General features: G+C 32.3%; 2 protein-coding genes and 1 non-coding gene across 5 annotated transcripts; 2 read left to right on the plus strand and 1 right to left on the minus strand.

The window, feature by feature from the left end:
• Positions 1 to 1,205: 1,205 nt before the first annotated feature.
• Positions 1,206 to 1,277, minus strand: TRNAC-GCA (transfer RNA cysteine (anticodon GCA)). The gene has a single exon. It is a non-coding gene; the product is annotated as a tRNA-Cys (tRNA).
• An 80-nt stretch (positions 1,278 to 1,357) lies between these two features.
• LOC114730258 (DNA-directed RNA polymerase III subunit RPC3) lies at positions 1,358 to 10,261 on the plus strand. Of its 3 annotated transcripts, XR_003738825.1 has the most exons (15): positions 1,358 to 1,492; positions 1,568 to 1,715; positions 2,891 to 2,994; positions 3,081 to 3,162; positions 3,773 to 3,915; positions 5,677 to 5,821; positions 5,917 to 5,981; positions 6,614 to 6,725; positions 7,028 to 7,165; positions 7,326 to 7,363; positions 7,437 to 7,529; positions 8,672 to 8,755; positions 8,847 to 8,996; positions 9,230 to 9,334; positions 9,834 to 9,883. XR_003738825.1 is itself a non-coding variant. In XM_028917303.1 (14 exons), exons 1-14 carry the CDS (start codon positions 1,424 to 1,426, stop codon positions 9,966 to 9,968), a joined length of 1,467 nt encoding a protein of 488 aa, XP_028773136.1. In that variant the 5' UTR covers positions 1,358 to 1,423; the 3' UTR covers positions 9,969 to 10,261. The 3 variants fall into 3 exon arrangements, 2 of the variants coding, with proteins under 2 accessions (XP_028773136.1, XP_028773135.1); XM_028917303.1 differs by lacking the exon at positions 9,230 to 9,334 and having other exon boundaries at positions 7,028 to 7,126; positions 9,834 to 10,261; XM_028917302.1 differs by lacking the exon at positions 9,230 to 9,334 and having other exon boundaries at positions 1,359 to 1,492; positions 9,834 to 10,261.
• A 9,795-nt stretch (positions 10,262 to 20,056) lies between these two features.
• On the plus strand, positions 20,057 to 24,038 carry LOC114730259 (cytokinin hydroxylase-like). The gene is made up of 4 exons (XM_028917304.1): positions 20,057 to 20,351; positions 20,457 to 20,686; positions 21,441 to 22,061; positions 23,521 to 24,038. The coding sequence occupies exons 1-4, from the start codon at positions 20,057 to 20,059 to the stop codon at positions 23,956 to 23,958; spliced, it is 1,584 nt and encodes a 527-aa protein (XP_028773137.1). The 3' UTR covers positions 23,959 to 24,038.
• Positions 24,039 to 27,888: the final 3,850 nt, after the last annotated feature.

Consider the following 27,888-nt stretch of genomic DNA (forward strand, 5'->3'; position numbering starts at 1 on the left):
AATCAGAATCACTAAAACATTGAGCTTTAAGCCTTGATTACATTTTCAAAATATGAGCGAGCGTCTTGGCTGCTTCTGTTTTCTCACGATTCATCTGCGAGAAATTAATCATTTATTTTCTGCACCTTTTAGTGGAAGCATATCAACGCTTTCACTTAATTTAATTTCAAGACATTCTTCATCCACACATGACCTTTTGCCTTCTCTCTTGCCCACACACGCAATCTCAACTAACCCAACAATCTTGGCCTCTGCTAGCTGATCTCAATTATGCAGCAACCATGATTTTCTTCTATTTTCTCCGTTGGCCTATTGTTCAGCGGGATGGAGAGAGGGGGGGCTTGTTGGATTTGAGTGAGAGGCGAGAGAAAGAGGAAGAAAAACTAGACATAAGAACGAGAGTGTGATTTTAAAAAATAAAGAGGGTCAATTTTGTCTTTACAATTTATTATACGCACACGTATAGTTCTGTCCTTATTTCATCAAATTTCTGCCATGTACCATTTGGTATTGGAAATTTTAGTGGTATTTGTATGATCTTCACTTCGTCTCCTTTACCTTGTAGACATGGTAAGCAAATTATCCACTCAACATCATCGTAATACTATGATCATAATATTATTAACACTCATTATTCAAAACTAATTTCTAATGGCATTTTAAAATATTTTTCTATTAGCATTTAATATCCCAAAGTAATTTTATACTTAAGGCATTTTTTTAGTAGGCATCTTAAATTAGAATAGTGAGTTAAAAAAAAAATTTGAAGATACTGAACGTAATAAACAATTACTTTAAAATATTGAGTATTATTAGAAAAAGAAAACTTCAAGGTGTCAGAAGCATAAAAAAATTAGTTTTAGATACCTAACGTTGTTATAAAAAAAATATTTCACCACATTTGAATTTCAACCCTAGTAACTTTATGGATCCGCTACATTTTCTAATACTCCGTCCAGCCTTTAGTACCAGAGCCAATTAGGAATTTGGATTTATTAATAAGTATAAAATCTTAATTTATTTTGTTTCTCATATATATATTGTCAAACCAATTTACTTGTTTTTATTTTTATTTCAAAATTTAAAAGTGATATTATGTAAATTGGTTGGTAATCTCTTAATTAAATTATACGTGTGAAAACAATTTAATCAGACTGCAAAAAAATTGGCAAAAAAAAAGACTGATAAAATGGTAATACAAATGAAGGGCCCAACCGGGTTCGAACCGGTGACCTCTTGATCTGCAGTCAAATGCTCTACCACTGAGCTATGGACCCTTGACGAGCGAGGATTCGAAAAAATTAATTATATATTAGGTGAGTAATCATCCCATTATTCCCTTCCCGCCTCTTTCCGCTGCTCTCCTCTCCCACCCTTGTTTGCCGCCGCTGTCCCTCTTCTCCGACGCAGTGCACTCACGATAATGGCTCGCCAGTACGGCATCAAATTTGCCGTCCATCTTATCACCAATCACTTCGGAAACCTCGTCGCGGTAATTACCTCTCAGCCCTTAGTATCTCCTTGGTTATTTTTCTCAATTTCGTTTCAACGTTGTGTGTTTGTGCAGAAAGTATGTGAATGCCTTCTTAGGAGGGGAACCCTCACTTTGGAGCAATTGGTTCGGTTCACGGAGCTTACCAAAGAGCAAGTCAAGAACTCCCTACTTGTCTTAGTCCAGCACAACTGTGTTCAAGCATTTATTCTTGAACAAGAAGGTATATAACAATTTTGTTTTTGTTTTGCACAAATTATTGCTTCTTGTTATTTTTCTGTTTCCCATAATGTTGGAGGAACGGTGCAATTTGAAGCAGTTCATGGCTGGTGCGAGCTTTCCTCTATCACTACTGTGAATATGGTATTTTGTTACTTCTTACTGTGGGTTTGATTAAGACTCAACAATTTTCTTAATAGAATTAAAATGAATTGATGTCTCAAATGAGAATTTCGAGATTGAGCATGTGAATTAATAATATTTATGTCAACCAGAAAGCCACTCTGAATCTCCCCAGGGCATAGACTAGAATTTTTTTCCTTCTATTTTAATCATTTTAGACGGTTCATGGATGTGGAAAAAAAAGCAAGCGAAAATAATCAAAGAATATGATTGATGAGTATTCAAATTAAACGCCCAGCCACATTGAAACTGAGACATGGCCCAGACTGTTGATGATTAATGCTCTTACTGATCAATAGAAGAAATACAGAACATAACTGATATTGGTTGTGAATATCTTCTAGTCATTTTGAATATTGCTTTGCTATTTCATTATGCCAGCATGGGGTAGGGATACAATGGGAAAAATATGGATATCTTCTCTGACAATTCTGGTGTCTAAACAAGGAGTTTATATCAGGACCCAATATCATAAACAATTCCCCTATTTCCTTTTGTATCCCTATACACATGTTGGCATAAGAAAATAGCTTATAAATATTCAAAATGACTGGATAATATTCATAACCTATATCAATAATTGAAATATGAGGAAGCTGCTCTTTAAAATGACTCAATATAGGAGATAAGCATAAGAAGGTTGTTTACAAATAAAAAGTGGGTGAGGGTAGTGGCTATCAAGTAAAATTTGGAAGTTGAAATAAAATGTAAAGATGAGCTAGTGATGCTTCATCAAGTTGGATTTTTGGGCTCAAAATGTGCTTAATATGTTAGAATCAAGAGTTGCACGTTTTATTAAATTATATATATATTTATGCATATTATGGAATTACAATCTATTGTGTGTTTGTTTGTTTATTCATTGACAATTTATTTCATAAATACATGTGTGAGAATGTTGATTAAATCTTAATGCGTTATTTGTTTTTTGTCTCAAAAGTTGGTAATGTTTCTTAATGTTGTTGCCCTGACTGACTATAAATGTGGGTCGTGAAGGATCAAAAGCTTATACACAGTACCTGGTACTATTTGACAACATACTCCATCGGTTGAGATTTCCCAAATTCTTGGAGGTCGTTTCACAGGATCTTGATGAAGAAGTTAGTTTCATCATGACCCTTATGTTTCTTGGGTTTTGAATTCAGTAAGCTTTGAATGCTGAGTATATTGGTGATTGGTGTTGCAGTGTGTAGAGCTTCTTGAGGGATTGCTCCGTGATGGTAGGCTAACTCTGAAACAGATGGTTGACAGAGCAAGCCAAAGAAAAGGTTACTCGTCCATGACGTATATGCTATATTGGCTTATACTTATATGAAAAATGGAAACCCTAACGTGAGAGGGATTTTTTCTTTCTTCAGTTGGATAAACCTATTTATTGTTATCGTATTTTTGACTTGTTGCTCCACATAACAATATGGTTTGCTAGATGCATTCGTAATTTGGCTGTTCTGGTTACACACATGTTCTGGTCTAAGTGATTAGTTATATTTATGTGGCCAAGCCAATTGATGATAGAAGCGAAATTTTATGACGTAATAGTTGGTTAATTCTTGTGGTGTAGTTTGTTTACTAAACAAAACAAGATAAAGCTTCTATGGTGGAATGTTGATCATCTGGGATTCCATCAAACATGGGAAGACTATAGAGCTTAAATTGTTCTTTTACATGTCAAAGAATATCTGGTTTAAAATTATAAATGCCTTAAAGACTTCAATTACCAAAAGTGTGGTATGATCTGGGTTTGGTGCAGAGATAGGGATAGCAGTGTGCCGTTTGGCTAAGATTTGTGGTACTTAAGGAGTGGGCATAACTGGTTTGCTAGTTCAAGTAAATCCCCTTCAATTAGTTTTTCTCAAATCAATGGACTTCTTCTTTCAGAAAATGCTGTGGCCTTAGATGTTGTACAAGAGAGCCTTCGTAAACTCTTAATGGTCCGATATGTTGAACGCTGCCCTTCCCCTGAGCCAGTTATTTCTCCTCCAGTTGAGCAGGACACCAAAAGGCGAGGTGCTAAGTCCAAGGTAATTGTTGCTTCATCTCATCATCTTTAGTTAACTGTGTTGTACTCCTCTGGTCTTATTTATAAGTCACTTCCAACATGTTTCATATAGAACAAGAAAAATCTTAAACTTCATTAACTCTCATTTAAAATTCAACAACTTTTCAATTTTATCCCTACTTAATATACACTATACTTCATATAAACAAAGTCAACATAATAATAAATGAAGAGTAAAATTGTATATCTATACAAAAAATTTCTCTCAGTGCCTTATAAATAACACCCAAAAATGTCTTTTCTATTTGCCCTATAAATAGGACCAGAAGAGTACTTTCTTTGATTAAGGCTTAATAGGTTGATTACTGTTTTGCAGTTGCCATTTTAATTTCAGTCAGTAATGCTAATTCAGTGACGGTTGATCTTCAAATCATGATCACAGATTCTGTTGTGCATCTTTTAATTTTAGGGAAGAGGATCTATTTTCAAAATTGAGTAGCGGATTGTACGATTTAGATATCTCCCAAGAGATGGAAGAACAATTAACTAATTATAATGGAAAGTTGAACTCAATAAGGGTGTGCGCTCATCCATATATATGTTTATTAATATATATAACTAAAGTGGATTTTATGCATCTGCACAGAGCCCAAGATGAGTCGTGTTATTCATGGCTTTCAAACAATGTGATTCCCTATGCCTTGCATATTTTGTACCGATTTATATTGATTCTATTGCATGAAGAAAATTAGATTGTTTTAAAACCGATACAATTTGATGCAAATAATTTAATATGTCATTTATGTAAATAATGTTATTTTAATCCAATTTAGCAGTACTCAAACAAAAATTTATTTATGGGTGATATTTAACAAAACCCTGTGAAATGGATCCATCTTGTCCAAAAAAAATAAACAAGTGCAAATAAGTCCAGCTCCAGTGGGAAGTCAATGGAAATCAACGTTTTAACCTAGCTAATAAGATAATTTGATATAAAAATTGCCCAAAAACAGTCAACATGAGTTGTTAATGTCTTACCCAATAAGAATAGATCTGCTCACCATGCCATCACGTTATTTTGTTATATAGGCTGCAGCATTAACTTTTCTACTGGGTGTGACTTAGTTGCATTGCATGTGTTTCTCGCTAGTTCATGTCCTTTCTGTGATGTGCTTTTACTACATATAACATAATAATATTAAAAAGCCTATCAGACTTGATAAAAAAGATCTAACAGAAGGAGAGCATAAGTTCAAATCCTGTGAAGCACATTTGTTGGAAGGGTTTTAACCTTAACGTTCTCGACCCGATAGAGATTAGTCTAAAGCCTAAAATGGTTTGAGGATACTTTTGAGTTATACCCAAAAAAAAAAAAAAATCTAATGATATTGTATATTAAATTATATCAGTTTATGTACCCTAAATTTCTTCAGTAAAATTTAGTTTTCTATTATTAAAATGTAATCAAAGAATATTCTAAGTTGAGAATTATCTCACTTAAGACCGACAAATCATCATAAATCTCACTTGTATTTTTTGGCAGTATTTTAGATATAAAAAGTTCATGTGGATTGTGAGTGACCCAGCAAATAATCTTATGACTCAAAATCTTCTCTGGTTCCATGTCTGGTCCTGTTTAATAAGTAAATGATCTCTTTCTATGACAATGAATCAACGATTTGATATAATCTTTTCCACTGAAGCTGAAACACTAGGTGTTCAATTCGGTATCCCAAATATGAGTTCTACTGATGCTCTTTCTTTTGGAAATCCTTGCTTATAGATAGTAGAAGAACCAGAGACAATAGAGTATCGTGTTTTAGAAGCAGCTGTGCCCGTGGAAGGAATCAGGTTTTCTCTCACTTCAAATTCTGATGTAATAAATAACTCAGAGATTTCACCCACAACCGGAGCTGGAGCAAATGTTGGTAAGACTCTGTCATCTTGAGTGATCAGATGAATTAGGATTACTTGTTTCCTGTTCAACATAGATATGGCTGAATTATGATTGTCTGAAGTGCAGCAAGAGAGGATTCAACTCTCTTTCGTGCCAATTTTGAGGAGTTTATACGTCGTTGTAGGCACAAGGTTGGTTTTACTGTATAATGTTCCATTGCAACTTTTCTACTGCTATCTCTGTTACATTGACCTGCAAATCCTACCTTAAATGCCTTTTCCCTTTTCTTTAAGAAAACATCTCTATAGTTTGATGTTGTATCTTTTGTTTTGTTTTTTTTTTTTTTGGCATGGAAATTTGAACCAAAGACCTCCTTTAATACTGAGGTTTTAATGTGCATCTTCTCTGTAGCTTGTTTTCACGAGTGATGGAAGTTGAAATTAAGTTTTAATTTATTTCTGTCTTTCAAAAGCCAATCAGTGTGATTTACAAGATGTCAAGTGCATGCTTCTAATTGTTGAAAGTCTATGGAAAGTAACTAATCATAACATCTCGTAGATTAATCTACTGATTGACATTAAATTGCTTTTCCTTTGCTGCATCTAGTATATCCTTTTGCTTGTTTTGGATGTGGCAATGAGGAACTATGTTCATGTGTTGCCTATTCTCTTCATTATCTTAATTTTATTAGCAAAACATTACAAAATTTCAGTGATCTCACACAGTAATTTATTGTGATTTTAAAACTAAAACTGTTTGTCTCCAATTAGAGAATCATTATCAATGTTGTTATTGAAGGAATGCACTTGTATGCTTTTCTTAGGTATTGATTGAGAATGTCAGAACATCGCATGATGATGAACCTGCTACTGTCTTGGGGGCAATACTGGACGCAACTAGAAATGCTGAGAAAAAAGTGAAAATGGAGAATTCAGGTGAACCAGATCCCTTGCTCTGTGAATTTAAAAGCCTAAATATATATTTACATAGCAATGACTACATTTATTTGTATTAGTGAGGGGATATGCTTAATTCTGGTTTCATGCTCTTGCCTGTTGCAACTCAATATTATGGCCAAAAGAAAAATGAGTGGGGATCTTCTGGATTTGTCTGTCACACATTTTTATATTGCATTCTGAGAAATGGAAATGAAAAAATGTAACCTTTCTGTGTCTTCACTACCAGGACTGCTGTCTCTTGTGAGTAGTGATTTACACTAGATCTCTTTATGTTTCAGTTCCGTTGACACTGGATGCTATTTTCACTGAGGTGCAGAAGACTGCAAGTGGCCGTGCTATGACCATGGAGCGTGTTAGATCTTCTCTTGTCCTACTGGGTTGTCCTCAGAGAATGTTAGATGATTCATATAGTATTGGTGCAAATATGATCTCTTTTCCTCATGTTATGCTTTACTGTGTGTTGGGAAATAACCACTTTCAGTTGATTTATTTATTCCCAGTAGAGACTCCATCTTTTCCATCTTATTTACTTTTCCAATAGTTTGTTTTTGACAATTCATTCTTTTTCGTTTTCAGATCTGAAGAAAATTATTGAGTCTGCTCGAGATGAAGAGGTCCTTATATGCTGTTACATAATGTCAAAATTGGTTTATCTAGAACTGTCTCATTTCTTGTCCTATCTTGCAGGTTGAGTCAATTGTATTGAAAAGGTACGGAAGGGATGCCTACAGGATGTTCAGATTGTTGTCCAAGGCTGGTCGTTTTCTCGAGACCGATAAGGTGGTTATTTCTTGTCGGCAGATTAGGACTTTAATTCAGTTAATATGGATATGAAAGCTCAATACTCAACTTATATTTTAAAAAAATCTAAGCACCAAATATTTGATTTTGAAGTTCAATTTGAGCCTTGAATGTCTACTTAAGGAAACTCTGAGATTTTGCAAATTAAAATGATGTACTAAAATAAATAGAGCCATAGACAAATTTTAACGGGTAACTCTTAATGCTTAAAGCATTTAGTGACCTCATATATACTGATTGTTTTTACATCTTTTCCTCTTGGTTAGCTCTGGTTAAATATCAAAATAGCTGCTAACACATTTTCAATGCTGAGATACCATTTTCAGACCTTAATAGATTTTTTAATACCATGTTCATCACCTTGAAGGCGTTATGCAGCTAGGACATTGTGTTGGACTTTTGGTTGATGAGTGGAAGCATGGGATAGTGGGAGGAGTCCACCTTGGACGTATCATAAAAGATTCCTATTATCAGAGATTTATATCTGAATTCTTCTGGACATTCATGGCATAGAACTCACAAAACATATCTGCAAGCTCATCAACAACTCTGCTTACTTGTCCAATTGTCTATTTGCCAATGCTTCGAACCTGTATAGCTTGAATTTCTTGGAGCTAAAGCTGATTAATTGTGAAGTGTTTTACTTTCTATTAATAATAACATTTATGATATAAGAGGAGGAACATTCTTCCAGAAATATCAAGCATAGATTGTATCTTGGAACTTGGAACATCAGAGGGTTCCTTGGATCCTAATACATACAACACCTTGAGTGACAAATTTTGCTTATATATTTGCTGCTAACTTCTGTGTATATAGATGAAACATCTAATCTCAGTAAGCAAGCTCTGCTTGTGTGCTTTTTTATCAGAACACAAGGAAAGAAAAAAATAAGAAGAAAGAAGGCCATAGCATATAATTGTGACTTGTATAGGAATCTTGCCTGAAGCTTTTTTTTCCTTCTTTCGAGTTTGTCACATTATAGATGTTATGATAGTCCCATCATTACTTATACATCTATGTCTATATGCAAATGAAAAGAAAAAAAATTCTTCCAGATGACCGAAACACTATATTAAGCAACTATTTATGACCATTTTATTCTTTTCTTTTCCTCGTAGATAGCAGAGTCTACTTTTGTTGAGAAAAGAGATACTCCGAAGATACTATACAAGTTATGGAAGGATGACTATCTGCATATGGAGGTGACCAGTCTCCTTTGAAAATTTTCGACCCACCAGGAATCTAACTTATATTTGTGGTCTGATTTGTTATCACAATTAATCTTCCTTGCAGAAATTGGTTGTGACAGGAGCTAGGCAATCAAAGTTTTTGTTATGGAAAGTTAACAAGCCTATTTTGTGGGAGCACGTACTAGATGAGATGCATCATGCGGCCTTAAATTTGAGCCTACGACTGGCTTATGAGCAGGAAAAGGATGAAGAGGTTAGTGAGCACATGGATATTGAAGTATTTAGGTTGTCTTTCCTTTAAAAAGTTTTTATATGCATTTTTCTTTTTGCCATTCTTAAGGGATTATGTTCCCCAGAAGCTGTGGGTTTTATTTCATGTTATGGCTAGTTACGTTGGAAAACTAATTAAATATACAGATATACTTGTCAGTCTTACCTTGCTCGTGGTTGCTGCTTGAGTGCCAATTTTCTTCTTTTGTGATACAGAAAAAATAAATCCGGTGACGGGCTAAAGCAAATCAATGATGACAGAGCAGTTTTCCTGTCTAAAATAGCAGATATAATGCTTTTGTTACTTTTATTTATTCACAGGTTAAAGCCCTACAGTACCACTAGAGACTTTTTTTTTTTTTTTTGGGGTTGGTTTGGTTAAATATCAGTGAAACTGTGTAATCCTACGCGGTTTAAAGTATCTTAATCCATTCCTCCGGGGTTTGTACTATTACTGTTTAATCAAACTAGTAATTTTGGTCTTAACTAGATGTGGGCCTGTATGTTGCATGAAATTTAAGGCGAGTCTTATTATATATATGGCCTTCGAACAATGCAGCTTTCTAGATGTTATATATTGATGATTTATAGTAATTATTACCTAAATGTTATAACGATGAACAATTTCATTGTTGAAAAACACAGTGAAAATATTCAAAATATAAGTGAGCGTATGATAAGGTTAGGCTCATTGCGCGGTGACGTGAACAGTTGGTTACAATATTCTCAGTTTATTCCAATCTATTGTCCTTGTGTGTTGCATTCGATTTCAGTATCGCCATTGATTTGTATTAGAGATGATATTGCTCCTTTATTGCAGCTTTTGAATGTTCCTAGAGACAAGATTGTGGGGCCGCTACAGAAGAGATATAAACGGCTGAGAAATGCCTGGTTACTGCTGGAATCCTCCCTGATGAAACTTGATGATGCTCTGATGCTTTTCCATGATTTCTGAATATAAATTTTATTACATTAACTTATTGTGATCTCTGCATGAAGGGGATAATGCATATAGAAAACTTTGTCCGTTTTATGGCCTAAATAGAATAGGTTAAGCAGTTATTTTTAGCTTATAAATATCGTAATTACATGTAGATTTTTATATCATGTTATGTATTAGAGGCTTGTGCTTTGTACAAAATCTGGGGACGCACGTCTTATAGCTTATGCGATTTTATAGATTTTGTATTAAAAATATTCAATTTTCCATATTTCAACTAAGCATTCAAGTATTTGTTTGTAAGCTTATTATGTTTTACGATATTATAATTACGTGATTATGAATTTATGATTAAAATAGAAAACTTGTTTGGGCTGTGGGCATTGGGCCTGCTTGTGTTGGATCTTATGTCATCAGCACCAAGTCGATCCCTGGGAAGGGATCATGTGACGAACCCGTTGCCCATTGGCCGGTTCTTCCATTAAAATTATAAATTAAAAGAAAATAAATAAATTTACAATTGAATGAAAAAATAAAGACCAGAAACTATTTCTTATTTGCAAGAAACGATATCTCTGTGTGTGTCTGTGTGTGTGTGTTTAGGGGGGGGGGTTTGGTGGGGGGAAATGATATCTTATTAACAATTGTTTTGGCTTTATCAGGAGGAATACTCGGAGCTAACAGCCTAATTGGACTAAAAATAAATACTTTTTAAAAGTATTTTTATACAAATCGAGATAATTTTTATCATACATTTATTTTGTATATCGTAAAATTATTTTTAAATTGTAATTTTAGTTTTATCCAAATACATCTGAGATCGTAATCTGAGATCGTAAACCAAATCTCGTTCGCAATGGTGATGTGATAATCTAGAAAATAGGGTGATGACAAAAACCAAACTCTCTTTTTGGAGCCCGAAACTAAAGCCATATATTAAATTAATTGAGAAAAATATGTCTATTGAGTCTATACGTGTACCGTACGTAAGTACATAGCTGCCTCTTCTTCTAAGGTCAAAGTTTGACCAAAAAGGTTGAGACCTTTTAACAAAAGCCATCTTAAACAAGAACTACTTCCACCAACGTGTGTACGTCGAACATAGCCATGCAACAACTAAATTAGTGCTCGCAAAGAACCAAAAAAGGGGAGATTTTTTGTGTGTCATAACTTACATGTTTATAACATTTTTTTTTTCATAGAAGTTACAAATTCACAACTTCAAATATTTAAGAGAGACATTTGGTGTTGTAGGGTTATAAAAACCCCCGACCAAAAAATGTGGGAACCTGAACTGATGTGGCTTTTAAAGCAAAACGATGAGGTAGCATTTAATTAACAGGACATGTGAGGCAGAAGCAGAAGCAAAAGATGCACGTTTCTAATGTGTAATTTTTCATTGAAAAATGTTTTGTTACCAAAACTGCGAAGGAGGACAATGAAGCCAGCTCGGTATGAATCTTTGTCCCTTGTCAGGCAGAGGGAGCTGAATGTCCTTTTGTTCTTCCTTTAATGGTTTCGAAAGTTTTCTGTTAAAAATAATACTTAATTATCTACTACTATTTTGTTACTAAGGGAAAAAAAAATCTCAAAATGGATAAAATCCCTCACCATTTCGTAAAATTTGTACGTACTCTTTCTTTCTTGGATGATACACTCATTTTGACATTGAAATTTTGGGATGAATTAAGTTTTATGTACTATCATTAGATGAAACTAGTGAGATATGGATGATCGTGTGTGTGTGTGTGTTAAATCGCACGTTTGAAACGCCTGCTTATGAAATGGACACCTTGGTGTCAGAGCAAGAATATGGCACAGACAATACAATGGCACATTCAGTGTACGTTACTCTCTCTCTCTCTCTTTCTCTCTCTATACACACACCACACAACTATATACTCTTTTTCCAATCGTATTTATAAGCTTTAAATTTAAAAGAGAGCATAATTCATTTTATAAGTTTTAATTTGAGTTTGTTTTAATATTTAATGCATTCTTTCTAATATTACCCTTAATTATTTCTCTTGCCAATTTCTCCACACATTCTCTTTAATTATTTTTCTCATTTATTATAAGGGCATATTTGAAAATAAAAATATATTTCTAACCTATTTATTATTTTTAATTAATTTTAATTAGTTATTTATTATTCATAAATTAGTTATTTGAAACTTATAATAAAAACCGGAAGGAGTATTATTTTGATGTGCAGGTAAGATATACCATTTTGGCTACGCATATAAGGTATCAAATGTTTAGTATAACTATATAATGACTACTTTCTCCCATACATCGGGCACGTTTTAGGGGGGAAAAAATATAACCATGAATCTTAATACAAGTCATTTTTTATTGTTTTGTGAAATACTTAATTAATATGTTATTCTAGAAAATGCCCTACTGTTATATTCCAATGTAATATGCATAAAAGTAGGCAAACATGGAATTAAAAAGAGTATTATATATACACTTTTAATCATAAAGTCTAAAATTACGAGTTATCATAATATGCAGGAAATGAAAAAATATTCTCTGATTGTAGCATGACTTATTTTAGAGGTATATATAAGATATATGTCAATGAAATGAAGATAAACGGCATTAAATATTAATTTTATTGGAATAGTAGTCTTTGATGCTTGAGTATAAAGTAAGTGCAAAAGACACCTTTAAAGATTACCCTTAATTAAGTCTGATAATACTCAAATATATAAATAAGCGATATTGTATATCATCATCACATGACAACTATAATATGTATATACATACATATATATATACAATATATATATATATATATATATATAAACAACAAAATATACATAGATATCCTTTTAAAGGCTGGAATAAACCAGATGGCCAGATAATTAAACAACAAACACTTATTTCGTAATTTCTTGGTTGCTTCTAACAAAGCAGCGAATGATGTAAAACGCAAAGCACGTAGAAGCAATTCAAAAGCAAACGATAATAATCCCTCATACCCTCAACATCATATGATTAAGCATCTAACATGCGACTTTTAATTTGCACAATCTTAACTAAAACGTTAATAGTGCTCACAAGGAATTAATAGAGTGGGGACTAAAGTTGATAATTATTATTGTCCGTAAATTAAAAGATTTGCCTAATAAACTATTCTTTTTTTTCCCTTTATCGTTTCGGCAGCCATTTGATTTCTCTCCTTTTCAAATATAGCGATAGTGATGATATCTTTTGCCTCTAGATTGAAATTCATGAGATTATGGAGTTTTCTAAAATGTAGATTGAGGATTTGACTGTGAGTGGATCTATCAGATCTTGAGATTTGACTGTAAACAATAAAAAATCCTTTTGGTTTGAGTCTAGAGATTAGGCTTAAAGCCAGCAGTTGTTTCCCTAGAGCGAAAGGAATTTTATATAATTGGTAGTCATAGAAATCATTATGCCCGAAAAAGAAACAAAAAGAAAGTATACAAGAAAGAAGTAAATTTCTTATGAAAAGGGAAGTAAATTTATGCATAATCATACACACTTAAAATTTAATACATATATAATACACATTTTTAAATATAATTTTGAAATAAAAAAGTGACAGAAAGGAAAAGTGATGTCAATTTTGTTGTTGGGTCAAAAGAACTCTGTATCTTCCCACAATATTTCTGCCTTAATTAGTGGAATTTATCCTCGATGTACTGAAATACACACACACATGAGATTACTAACTGTTCATGTGATCGGTCGTATCGTTTTTGCTATATATTGCCATAAATACAATCCATTATCTTTCAGTCGTAAAGCATTTTTTTCACTACCATAGAAAAAGGTGTCCATTAATAGTTTCAATTATAATTTTAAGTATTGGCAGTGCCTATATTATCAAGAGAAATCATGGCTATGCCTATACCACTAATCAAATCAACCAAACCTAATTCAAGTTGCCATTTGACTTGCAAACGCTGAGATTTTGCAGCAAAAGGAATCTGCATGTTTTCACATGTTGCGATCTCAATTTTTTTTTTAATTTTGATTACGTCTAATTTGTTTTTAAACTTTTAGTTCTTTTGAAATGAAGTTAACCATACACTTATATTTTCCCATGAACTCGTTTTACATCTGGATAAAGTAAGAATCGTGAAATATCGAGAGACATTACCATCTGAAAAATCCAAAACAGGAATAGGCCAGTCAAATTAAAAAGATATTTGACTTGGAAATTGTATTATTTTGTTAAATTAAAAATATGCAGCAGAAGGATAGAGTCCGGGAAGAATATAGTTCCTCGTCATTCTCGCTAAAATTATTTAAGAATTTGTTTTTCCTAAGTGCTGTTACATCAGAGATTTGTTTACATTTAATTTCAAAGATTTCAATGATTTTTTTTAAATTTACAATAATATAACATTATAAAATTAATATTTAAGTCATGAAATTATATCTAAATAATTTGGATTTGTTCTCTACCAAAAAAAAAAATAATAATTTGGATTTGTTATTTGGAGCAATAATGTTAGCGTGCAGCAGACGATCGTTGCATATCTTTAATTTCAAAGTATGATGTCCTAAACTTCTAATAAAGCAGCGTTGAAACTTAAAGGATTCAATTAATTTCAAAGTATATGATGCCCTAAACTTCTAATAGATTTTAGACTTAGCTTTATGTCAAGCAACATGTAATTTTTTTCTATTATTTATGTTTTCATCATTGAGATTTTGATCTTTGTTCTCACAATCATGATAATCATGTCAGTTTTTTTAAACAAAAATCCACGCTAGCTGTAAACTAAACGCCAGCGAATATTTGCAAGCTTCACTTAAGCTAATGTTTGGTATAAGGGAAATGGAGGGACGGAGAGCAGAAGGAAAATCTTAATGAGTTCTATTTAAAAAAATTAAAGAAATGGAATTTTGAAATTTTAATAAAGAGAAAAAGTAATATAAAAGAGTAATAAAAATTAATTAAAAACTTTTAACTCCACTTTTTAAATTTTTTAAATTAAGCTTATTAAAATTTTCCCTTTCCTCCCCTCCTCTCATTTTTCCTCGTACCAAACGGGTCCTACGACATCAATAAAAAATAGACCTTAGTGTTTTTTTCAATTATTATTTCTGAGCAGAATTGGATAGATCTGCGGTATTTATGTAACATATTTATGTTATTTTTTATGTTTTGATTTTTTATGAGCAACACAAGCATATATCTATGCTTATTATTGTTGAATCTTTTGAAATTAATGCATTCCAATGTCATTTTATATTTTTATTTAACAATCGTATAATGTTTTCATTTATTAAATTAAACCACTATTACTATTATTTTTTTAAAAAAAACTGTAGGCCTCACTTATGACCAAATAAGTTTATTTAAAATTTTTACAATAAGTTTCTCTTTAGTCATTTTTAATCTATGAAAACATGATTTACATGCTTTGAAGGGATATATCAATAAAATATTTATTTTGAATAATGAGACAAATCTAATTATTCTAATAAAAGCCGAGAAATATGCATTTAATTCGTTAAGTGAATTCCTATAAATATATATATATATATATATATATATATATATATATATAATTAAACTTCCCAATCCCGCTTTCAATTATTGGTGAGTCAAAATAGAAAACTTTCGGCTCAATACCAACGTGCTTTTCATGAGAAGTTAAAGCCCAGATACTCTAATAATGCAATAAAGGCGGCTGCACCACACTTTATAAGGTGTTTGTGTAGTAAAACTAAACCATGATTTTAAAAGTACTTTTACAGTATACGAAAGTAAATATGTAGAGGAAATTGTCTCGTTTTATGAAAAAGTACTTTTGAGAAGCATTTTTCAGTGCTTCCAAACCCCCCCTAATTTCTTCATGAAAGCCAACCTCAGTTCTCATCTTGGCCATAAACTCGTTCTTATAATATACCATTATTAGGATTTACCAAAAAAAGGATATAATCAGTTATTGTTATCATGGTTTAATATTAATTTTAAAACTATGATAAACGTGTTGGAGTTCAGAGTGAGTATTTAAAAAAAAAAATCAGATTCGATGACTGGAGTTGGATAGCCGTTTTGTGTTTTGTTGACTATAATATACCATTAAACGTGCTGATCTCGCCCAGAAGGGAAGCAAATATGGCAGTGGTTTGGGTGGCCAAAGCTTCTTTGAAGGGGTCGTGTCCGCATGACTGGATTTGGAGACCTCCTGCTGCGCTTAGGACAATTTTGGAGAATAACGCTCTTAATTCGATGACTGGAGTTGGATAGCCGTTTTGTGTTGTGTTGACTCTGTTACCTAATGCTCTTGTGTCTAACTAAGTTAATGAATATTGTGTTTTATTGCTGGCCAAAAAAAAAATCAAATTCATTGTTTATAGTGCTTTGACTGTTCATCATCATTAATGAATAACTAAATTCAATTAGTCCAGCAAATATAAATACATGATTCCCTTTATTAAAAAAAACTTGTAGAGGAATGAATGTTTTTTTAATATGATTTAATTCCTGTCTCAAACTCTGCGGGACTTGTAACCCAATGAACACCAAACATTTCCCCCCCCTAAATCTAGAGTTGTGAGTTTAACAGGCAAATGAATTATGGCCAAAAAATGCCTCACATGAAAGTTGTAAACACATAGTTTAAATGAAGCCAGTAAAAAACATAATACTCCTCCGGTCCTTATTATAAGACCCAATTTGACTTTTTATTTGGTCCTAATTATAAGACCCATCCATTTTGTCTCTTATATTTATATTTTTTTTTTCTATCTTGAGTTTTAGAGAAGTAGTGACTAAGAACTCTTTCTCTCTGTTTCTCGGGGGTTAATATGATATGTATATATATATATATATATATATATATATAGTTTAGTCCTTGTTTATATATTCTCGAAGACAACCGCGTTAGATAAAAAAAAAAAGTGTTTAGTGACCCAATATCTAAATGTAGTTCTTTATAGATTTTGAAGAGCAAGACAGCAGATCAGAAATCCAAGTTAAAAGGTTTTATTATTGTATTAAAAATTATTTTCTTCTAATTTCAACATGTCACTATATGCCCTAATGTGATTAAATTGAATATTGATGATACGAGGGATGAATCTCAACAAAATTAAAGGCAACATGGTGGGTTCTTCGAGATCAACATGTCACTTGATGGATTATGTTGTTGGTTTCTCTTTCTATGTTGCCAACTGTACTGCACACATATGAAGTTGAGGAATCGGCTATGCTAAAAGATATCATTTTAGCACGGAAAATGGGATTCAAAGACTTCACTCTGGAATCTGATCGATCATGCCAGCGCGTATATGTGACTTCTACCTGATTAAGAGATTCCTTTCAATGAGATGGAACTTCCAATTCCAATTTATATTCAAAGATTGCAATCTATTTGCAGGCACTTATATCTAATCCTTAATATAAGACCCAATTAATTAATTTAAAGACATTAAAAAATTATTAAATTATTTTAAAATGTTTGCATTTATTGGTTTTATCCAAACTTATTTACCTCACTTGTAAATCAATATACAATTTAATGATATATATAAGTATTTTAGAGAGATTATGTAACATATGTCATAATCAAGTAATTTAATAACTTTTTTAGTATCTTCAAAGTAGTCAACTGAGTTTTATATTAAGCATTGGAGGTACTACCTGTAATCCTTAATATAAGAGCTAGTTGACTAATTTGAATAGATTAAGAAAATTTATTGTGTTAGTTATTTGTAATACGTATGTGTTGTCTTTCCTAAAATATTTTTACTAATCAAACGTATGGATTAAAACTATCATTATTATAAATACTATTTTAAAAAAATAAATATAAGAGATAAAATAAATTAGATCTTTTATTTAAGACTAAAATAAAAGTGAAACGAGAGCTTTTATATTAAGTATTGGAGGTAGTAATAAATTGGTAAATAAGGGTCGTCTGACTACTACCTCTTTATTTGACACGGCCCCTCAACTCGTGAGAACTCTGGTGCAGAAAGAGGTGATGGGATTGCAACCCTTTGCATTTTGTTTTTATTTTTAGGATTTGGATTTCCTTGGTACCAAAAAACAATGTAATTATCTGTATAAAGCTAGTCTCAATCCTCTTCCGCGACAACATTAGCCTTTTTTACCTGAATATATATGGGCTTTCAGTGTCATATATATTGTCCCACCATTAAATGCAGCCATAACTTAATTATCTTGAAACTAGCATCCGAGAAATAGATACTTGAAGTGAAAAATAAAAAGGCTAATAAATTTTTTCTGCCATGAAGTTTCTCAAATGGTTGAGATAGATTTAACGTTTTATAAAATTATCTTTATAATATTAAATAATTATTTAAACTAGTATTAAAGTTATATTGCCGATCATGGTAAAACATCAAAACGATATAAAATAAAATTATAATAATGTGATAATAAAAGTAGTAGATTTATACGTAGCATTGATATTAATTTTTTTATAATCTAAAATTTTAATTAAATTAAATATTAATTATGATAAAAAGGGTTTTTTAAGTTATAATACTAATCTTTTTTCATTTCTTCACATTTTAACATGGTGCAATTATATATTTTCCATAATAACTTGAGAGTTTTTCTGGCACACCTTTTAATATTTAATTTTGATTTTATTGAAATATGTGAAAATATTAAAACAAAAAAATTTGCTTAGAGCCCACAAAGGGGTGGAAAAAGTTAAAAGAATAGAAAAAAAATTGTACAAGATTAGAACTGGTAATATGGGTTGGACCCGCGGGTCGAACCTATCAACCCGCTGAAAAAGACAGGTTAGGGTTGGCCAAAAGCCAACCCACCACCACCTGAAAAAACTCAGCCCGCACCACCATGGGTTGAACTCATGGTGGGTTGGCCCACGGGTTGGCCCTATGTTTTTTTTATAAAAAAATATATTAAATAATGAAATCTGAAGGAAGAAAGGCAGTGAGTCAACAACCCTAAATTATGATATATTTCTTTCACATTTTTCAATTATTTGTGGCAAATGAATCCGAGCAAAAGGAAAGTGTTGCTGTTACTACTATCAAAATCAATATTGAACCAATTTCAAACAATACTTCCACTTCAAATGTCATTGCTATTAGTGATAATAAGATCAAGATGGTTATTTAGTGTTGCATGTTGGTTTTATTGGAAAAAAATGTGTGAACTTGTGTATTATCATATTTGGATATTGGATAATTATATACTGTTTGCATTTTAATGTGTTGTAATTTTTATCTGGATGTTTGTAATATTTTGTATCATTTGTAATTTTTTATTTTTGATTACGTATATAAGTGCTAACATTTAAAAAAACAGGGAAAAAAAAAAAAAAAAAAAAAAAGAAGAAGAAGGTATTTTGACGGGTTAAAAGGGCCTTCTGAACCCGCACCGAATAACCTGCAACCCGTAGGTTGGCCTGTATTACCAGCCCTATATGAGGTCATATGAAAAGCTATATTTCATTAATTTATGATATGGTGAAAAGAAAAGAAAAGGGTAGCTCAACGTAGATTTTTATGTTTTATATTAAATGAAATAAATAAATAAATATAGTAATAAAGTAACATCTTTAATACTACCTCTAGTCCTTAATATAAGATCTAGTTTAATTTTTATTTTGGTCCTAAATATAAAACTCTAACCTACTTTATCTCTTATATTTATCTTTTTTTTTTAGGTGGTCCTTGTAATAATGATAATTTTAGCTAACACACTTGATTAGTAAAGGTATTTTTAAAAAAATAACATCTATTTATTATAAATGATTAACTTAACTAATTTTTTATTTCATCTAAATGAGTTAACTAATTTTTATATTAAGGATTGGAGGTAGTATAAAAAGTGTTTCGATGAGTTATAATTCCCCGAAAACCAATTTGAAAGGAAAAACATGTAAACCGTCTGGCCTGGTCTAAAAGAGGAAGTGTGGGTCTAAAAGGTTCAGCAGGTACACACTTTGGGGGGGGGGGGAAGAAAAACAGAGAAAAATCAATATATTCAAAGCTTCTCAAGTCATTCAAAAAACTCAATCGTCGTTCTCCTTCTATAAATACCCCATTTCCTCCCACTTTGCTTCCCACAACCAACTTTCATATACACATTCATCTCTGAAGAGATGGAGTTTCTAGCTTTGGCCCCTGCCTTCCTCTCATCTTTAGCTCTCCTCATGTTCTTGAAGCTAACATTATCTTGGTGGCTTTTCCCTATTCTCACTCGTCATCAGCTCAAGAGATGTGGATTCACAGGGCCTGCCCCAAGCTTTCCTTTCGGAAACATTCGAGACATGAAGAAGAAGAAGAAGAATCATATCAATACTTCTTCTGATTCTCTCGAATATTCCTCCGACTGTCTCTCCCATGATATTCACCCCACCGTCTTTCCTTATTTTTCTCGCTGGCAAGATTCTCACGGTAAGCCACACATATACATAGCTATGTGTGTGTGTATATATATATATGCGCTATTATACATGAGATTAAGAGGCAGATTATTATAATATTAATTAATATGTGCAGGAAAGGTTTTCGTGTACTGGCTTGGAACAGAGCCATTTTTGTACATAGCAGAGCCAGAACTTGTGAAGAAGATGTCAACGGAGGTGATGGCCAAGAGATGGGGAAAGCCAAGTGTGTTCCGAAACGACAGAGATCCAATGTTTGGAAATGGTCTGGTCATGGTCGAAGGCAACGACTGGGTTCGTCACCGCCACGTTGTTGCGCCAGCATTCTCTCCCCTTAACCTCAAGGTATATATAATATATATACACGATAGATATATAGATTATTTAACCCATCAATTTCAATTTAACTATAAACTTTGGTTCGTTTTGGCTTTCCTAACCGGGGGTTGTTAGGTTTTGAAAAGTATACATTTTATACCATAGTGGTTATAACAAAATTGAACCCCTTTTTCTCAGTCGTATAGTTATTTCCTTGAAGAGAAGAGTATGACATGTATATAGCTTCTCTCAAGTGAAAGGAAAAGGTATCAAATTTAGTTGAGTCTAATTAGCTTATGGATACTAATTAATATCCGCACTCCAAAAGTGTTGCGTGTTTTGACGATCGATCATGATATCTTCTCTCCATATCTTTTTTCTATTACACATAATATAACTTTGACAACTTTATCGGAAGATTAACCTTGAAAAGTATGAAGTGATGATGAATTTCGTCGCTATGTTTATTGCCATAAAAGGATATGGAACCCGGTTATGCTTACGCCAGGGCTGACCTCAAAGTGAATGTTATTAAAAAGTTTTGCTGCGAGCTAATTATAGCATTAGCACATTATAAGGCCTACTTGAAATGGCCGGAAAAACAACGAAACAAAACAGAAAAGGAAGGTTTCCTTTTACTATATTATATATGGGAGCATATGGATAAATACCTTTTCTTGTTGTCATCATCATGTCGAGAGAGAGATAAATATTATTCCTCAAGGAATGTAAGAGACTTGATTCTAATGATTTGTCTTCTACATAATCTTGAATGTGACAGGCCATGGCAAGTATGATGGTGGAATCGACAAAGCAAATGATAGAGAGATGGACGAGCCAGATAAACTCCGGCAGCAGCAACATGGAAATCGACGTTGAAAATGAGATCATCACGACGGCCGGAGAGATCATAGCACGAACAAGCTTCGGCATGAAGGATGAGAAAGCAAGACAAGTGTTTAAAAAACTAAGAGCCCTCCAGATGACCCTTTTCAAGACGACAAGATACGTGGGGGTTCCATTTGGCAAGTGTTTGAACGTGAAGAAAACCCTAGAAGCCAAGAAACTGGGCAAAGAAATCGACAAGGTGTTATTATCTGTCATAAGAAACCGAAAGTCCTCAGCATCGTCAAGTGCTGAGAAGACCAATAAACAAGAACAGGACTTGTTGGGATTGTTACTTCAAGAAAATCGCCACACGTTGACGACAAGAGAACTTGTTGATGAGTGCAAAACGTTCTTCTTTGGAGGACACGAGACAACGGCATTGGCCATCACATGGACTTTGTTGCTTCTTGCGGAGCATCAAGATTGGCAGATTCAACTGAGAGACGAAATAAGGCAAGTTTTGGGTGATAATATTGACCAGCTTGATATCAACTTGCTTTCTGAGCTGAAAAAGGTAAGACAAGCTTCATCTCTCACTATATCTATATTCTGCCATCCACGTTGTTCTGTTTTGTGTCAAACTACTCTTGGCTTGGCGAAATTTAGGAAAAGTATCTCTCCAGACAACTATACAAGATTACTCTCTCGCGCAAATTTTAAATGCAATCGATATTATATTATTCAGGTATTTAAACTTAATCATATTTAAAAAAAAAAAAAAGAGAAAAGACTATTAGCAGTAGATTATCGACTTCTTTATAATAATATATGTTTATACATATATGACTCGTCGTATCAATTAAAAAATGTCATGCACCCTACGTAATCAAATACATGAAGTAGAGTTTTATTTAAGATTCTGGGTGGTAAGGTACAAACTATATATTATAAGTACATGTGTGGTTGATTATTTAATGAGAGCCTGCTAGGATTGAATTGACAAACCGTAGCCCACCTTTAATGAGAATAGAAGAGTGGGTTAGACGAAGACGACTCTATAAAATGTTTTTCTCATATCATTTTTGTGTGTATTGGGCATGGTTTAGGTGTAGTTATTAACTAGTCCTTTTTGCTAGTTTGAAAAGAATTTGAACTTGAAGTCTTTTTATTATATATATATGTAGCTTACTACGTACGTAGATGTTTCCTGGAAACCACACTTTGACGTGGATGTATGGTCAAAATTGATACATGAGAATTGTGCGAATAGGAGATTCATAGGTCTTTAGTCCACGAAATACCCTTTGAAAGGAACACAAAATATTATATGTCACGAATTAAAGTTCGGTGGTCCACACCATGGAAAGCCTATGGCCGGAGCTCGTAGTACTGTACGAAAAAAAGAAAGATGGTCATTGGTTGTTCAACTAGAATTAGATGTCTTCTATAATATATATTCAAAAAATATTGAAATTATTAGAGTATTCGTTATTAAAATTTTAACTATAAATAGTATGTAAACACACATACACTTATTGAATATACTATTTTTCAGAAGAAAATTCCCTCACAGAAAAGTTGACTATAGACATAGAATATTAGTAAATTGACTTCCAATATTTAATGTTCACATTTCTTTTTGCCAAGATTGTCTAAACCTGGTACTAAATCTGACCTATAAAGTTGCAATGAGGCCAAAAAAAAAAAAATGTAGAAGTTATCAGAATATTAATCTGTTCAAGACCGTAACGTTTAACATTGTTAAGGACTTTGAATACGACTTTGCCAACAAAACCTATGGCAACACATTCTCAGTCAAAATTATTATTGTACCAAACATTCCAAGTTTTGCCCAGGCAACTTCATATGCTTTTTCATCTCCGAGTTATCCAATGGAAAAATGACAACTTTTTCCAGCTGCACGCTGCAATATGATTGTCTCTTTCTGAACATTTCCTGCTTGTAAATTTAAATTTACAGTCGTCTATCTAAGAGTTAATATTGATGATTTGTGATCCTAATATATATTGCAGATGAAGTGGGTGATGAATGAAGTTCTAAGACTATACCCACCAGCCCCAAACGTTCAAAGGCAAGCAAGAGAAGACATCAAAGTAGGCGAAAACCTAACGGTGCCAAATGGAACCAACCTGTGGATCGATGTGGTGGCGATGCACCATGACGCCGCCCTATGGGGATCGGACGTGAATGAGTTCCGGCCGGAGAGGTTCAGGGACGACGTAAACGGCGGGTGCAAGCACGCCATGGGGTACTTGCCGTTTGGGTTCGGAGGAAGAATGTGTGTGGGAAGAAACCTAACGTTCATGGAATATAAGATCGTGCTAACCCTACTTCTGTCTACGTTTACCTTTGAACTCTCACCTTCTTATCATCATTCTCCTTCCATCATGCTCTCCTTGAGGCCCTCTTGTGGACTTCCTCTCCTTGTGAAGCCTCTTCACAAATATTGATTCATATTGATTAATCAGTTGCATCGGAGATTATGCACATTAAGCACGCACGTACCCTATCCTATAGTAACTACATTCTTTCTTTTCTTTTTTTTTCTCCACCAGTAGAATTATATGTCGTATAATGTAATACATACTATCTCCGGTTCTAATTATAAAACCATATTTATAGTCTACAAACGAGTCTTATAATTAAGACTGGGGATAGTATTTTTGGTGCTTCAAGTGAAGTGACAGTGCTGAGCAATGTTTTGATTAATTGTTATCTTCTATACTTTTAGGTTTCTAGAATGCTTTCTCATTAATTTCTAGGATTAGGTTGAGGCTCATCCAACACGTTTGCTTTGTACGTCTTTAATGATATTAAAATAAGGATCGTTTTTGCCTTTTATCCCTTCCATCTGAATCTGTCCTTCTTTCTCTTTTCTTTCTATCTCTCTGTTATTCTTGCTCCTTCCCCCTTCTCTATCAATAACAGTTACTTAATGATTAATTTTAACGTCCCTTTTTTGTGAACTGACAATGTATGATTGGAGGGATAATATTAATCTATTTAATAGTGGAAGGGCTATATATATATATATATATATATATCATCAATGGTTATTATATGCAATCAAAAACCAAGCAAAGTGAGAGACGCTAGCTAGCTATAGATGTAGTTATGTCGGGAAAGCAAGCAAAGTGAGTAGATTTTGTGAGACGATCATTGTAACATTTTGTCAAAACCTAGGCGAGAATATTCACGATATAGAGGCTACACCATTATTGAGCACAGGGGTATTATATTAAATAATAATGCCAACTTTTAAATAGTAAAATGGGCCCCATTACCTCATATTTGCATCATCATTACTCTTATCATTTTTGTAGAAGTCAATTGCTTGCATTTTTTTTGACCAAAAATTTCTTGCATTGATAATAACTGACAATTGATTGCTTTATTTGTTTTGTTTGTATTAGATTTTTAAAATTATTTATTTTATTAATAATTATGATTTGATTTGCCACATTAATATTTCTCATGCTTATTAAACTATATAAGTCAACTATTTAAAATACCATACAAGCAACACAACAGTTAACATTTTAGTTTTATTGAATTTTAAAATTGAACTATATACATTTTACATACACATTATGACTTGCTAAAAATGTTATATTTTACATATATATATATATAAATTTTTCTTACTATGTGACAACACTATTTTTTGCAGCTGATTGATTAGCTTTTTTCCATGACGAAAAAGGATAACAGCCTGAAAAAATGTAATTAATGTAAAAAAGATTAATTTTATAACAGAATACTTGCATATCCTATATCAAACTGGCAACTCAAAAAGTTTGAAGAAAATATATTGAGGTTTGTAGAGGAAAGTTGAAGAAAAAATTTCAAAAAAAAAAAAACTTGGAAGAGGGGGAAAAATGCATGATGTCTACTGTAGGAAGTTGCACTGATGGCAGTTTGTCAACAATACAAGTCCCTACATATTTATAAAATTTACTACCTCCGGTCCTAATTATAAAAACTAGTTAACTAATTTGAAAAGATTAAGAAAAGAAATTAAGTTAATCATTTGTAATAAATATATTTTGTCTTTTCTAAAATATTCTTATTAATCAAGTATATTGACTAAAACTATTGTTGTTAGAAATATTACTTTGGAAAAAATTATATAAATATAAGAGACAAAGTGAATTGTAGTTTTATATTTAAGATCAAAATAAAAGTCAAACAAGATCTTATATTAACAACCGGAGGTAGTATTAAAGATGATGATTTGTGCGTTGAACAAGAATATTATAATGGGATAAAACCTCCGTTTCAATGTAACCCTATGTATATATTTCAAAAACTGGTTCCGAAAGTTAAACACAAATTTCTTCAAAGTAGAGATTACATCTCCATGATATCACTAATATAATAATGCCGAGGGTTGAACTTACAATTTTATTAATAATTATATACATCCAATCCCCTCATCTTCACGCTTAAATCAATTCTGTATATATAATACTTCTTCCAGTCCTAATTATAAAAGCCAGTTGACTAATTTAAGGAGATTAAAGAAAAAAGTTAGTTAGTTATTTGTAACAAATAGGCGGTATTTTTTCTAAAATATCCTTACTAATCAAACGTATCAGTTAGAACCACCATTGTTAGAAGGACCATCTTGAAAAAAAATACATAAATATAAGAGACAAAGTGGATTGAGATCTTATGTTTAGAATCAAAATAAAAATCAAACAATATCTTATATTAAGAATCGGATCTAGTAACATTTAAAAGAAACTCAATTCATCGTTTATAAACTATAAATTAACGGTACAATTTACTTTTGACTTGACATAGTTAAATCAGGTCACATATTACGATTTGATTGGGAAAAAAAAGTCATACAATTTGGTGCTGCAAAAAACTTCAACTCTCATGATAACAACCTCAGAATCTCTGATCCACCAGGCACACATAATTGTATGACTTTCTTCGGCAATATCATTGTGTCCCTAATGGGTAAGCCATTAGAATTTTATATTATTTTGGAGAGGATGCTGGAGAAATTAAAATAATAATGATAATATTACTGTATTAAAAAGAGAAATTTCTGTTCATCATATTAATTAATGAATAAGTATGCTGATATATCCTCTGCGTGATTAAAACTCGCTTTGATAAACTCAGTTTCTCTAATTTTAATTCAATAAGTTTATTTCACCTCTAATTGTTTGGAAAATCAGAAAGTAATTGATGAGAGACAAGTATTTTGAGTTTGAGAGACGTAAACGTAACTTATAATATTCAAGCAACTTAATTTCGTTATTCTTTTTTTTTAAAAAAAAATATTCCAAGCAAGTTTCTTGATTGAAGACGTTGGATATTTGACGATCTGCTAACCCAAAACGAGAAGCTGGCGATTGCATAAGAAAAATAAGCCAAACAAGTCGTAGATCTGGAGACACAGGTAACTTATCTTTTCTACTATATTCCTCCTATACTTAATATAAGACCTAATTAACTAATTTGAATAGATTAAAAATGTTAGTTAAATTAGCTATATGATATATTGTTAATTTGAAAAAAAAAACTGATAAACATATAAAATATGTCTTATATAGAGGACTAATATTAACTTCTTAATTAACTTTTATATTGAGGATCGGAAGAGTATTATTTTTTTTAAAAAAAAGATAAAATAAAAGTAATTAATTCCGGACGTTCACGGTGGGGAAAAAAAATCCCGATAAGGTTTGATATTTGAAGATCTGCCTATCCAAAAGGAGAAGCTAGCTAGCCGCATCCTGTGTGGTGCAAATAAGCCGACCAACCATTAGTAAACTTGGAAGTGTGTGTACACTCGCGTGTATACATATACATATACATATACATATATTTATACCGAAACACGCACACACACACACCAAAAAATATACATATATATAAGTGAAAAATAATAATAATAATCTCTGAAGAATATAGAACAAAATGAAAATAATAATCTCTTCGGTTTTTCACTATAAGCACCTAATAACATAAATTAACGATATTAGTTATCAAAATTATTCTGAATAAAATCATTAGTTCGAGGAGTTTGGTTAATTAGATAGAAAATTTTATAATTAGTTAGGAATATTAAGTGAAAAATATTAATACTTTGAATAACATTATGAAATACGCTTTAAAGTTCCAATCTAATATATATATATTTTCAGAAAAATGTTTTGTCATGTTTCATGAGTCTCACCCACAAACCTGGACGGCCGAAGGAAAAAAGGGAAGACGTTCAAGATTTGCCAGGAAACACTGAATCTTAAAATGTGAATATGAGGTTTGGCATTTTTAATACATGTCCACATTGCTTGAATTCCAAGTCTAAGGCGACTAAGCACGTGGGGTGGCGAGTGGAATGATTCAAAAATCAAAATTGA

The sequence above is a fragment of the Neltuma alba genome, unplaced genomic scaffold (assembly GCF_004799145.2).
Source record: "Neltuma alba isolate B1F8T4 unplaced genomic scaffold, ASM479914v2 tig00012727_pilon, whole genome shotgun sequence".
NCBI lineage: Eukaryota > Viridiplantae > Streptophyta > Magnoliopsida > Fabales > Fabaceae > Neltuma > Neltuma alba.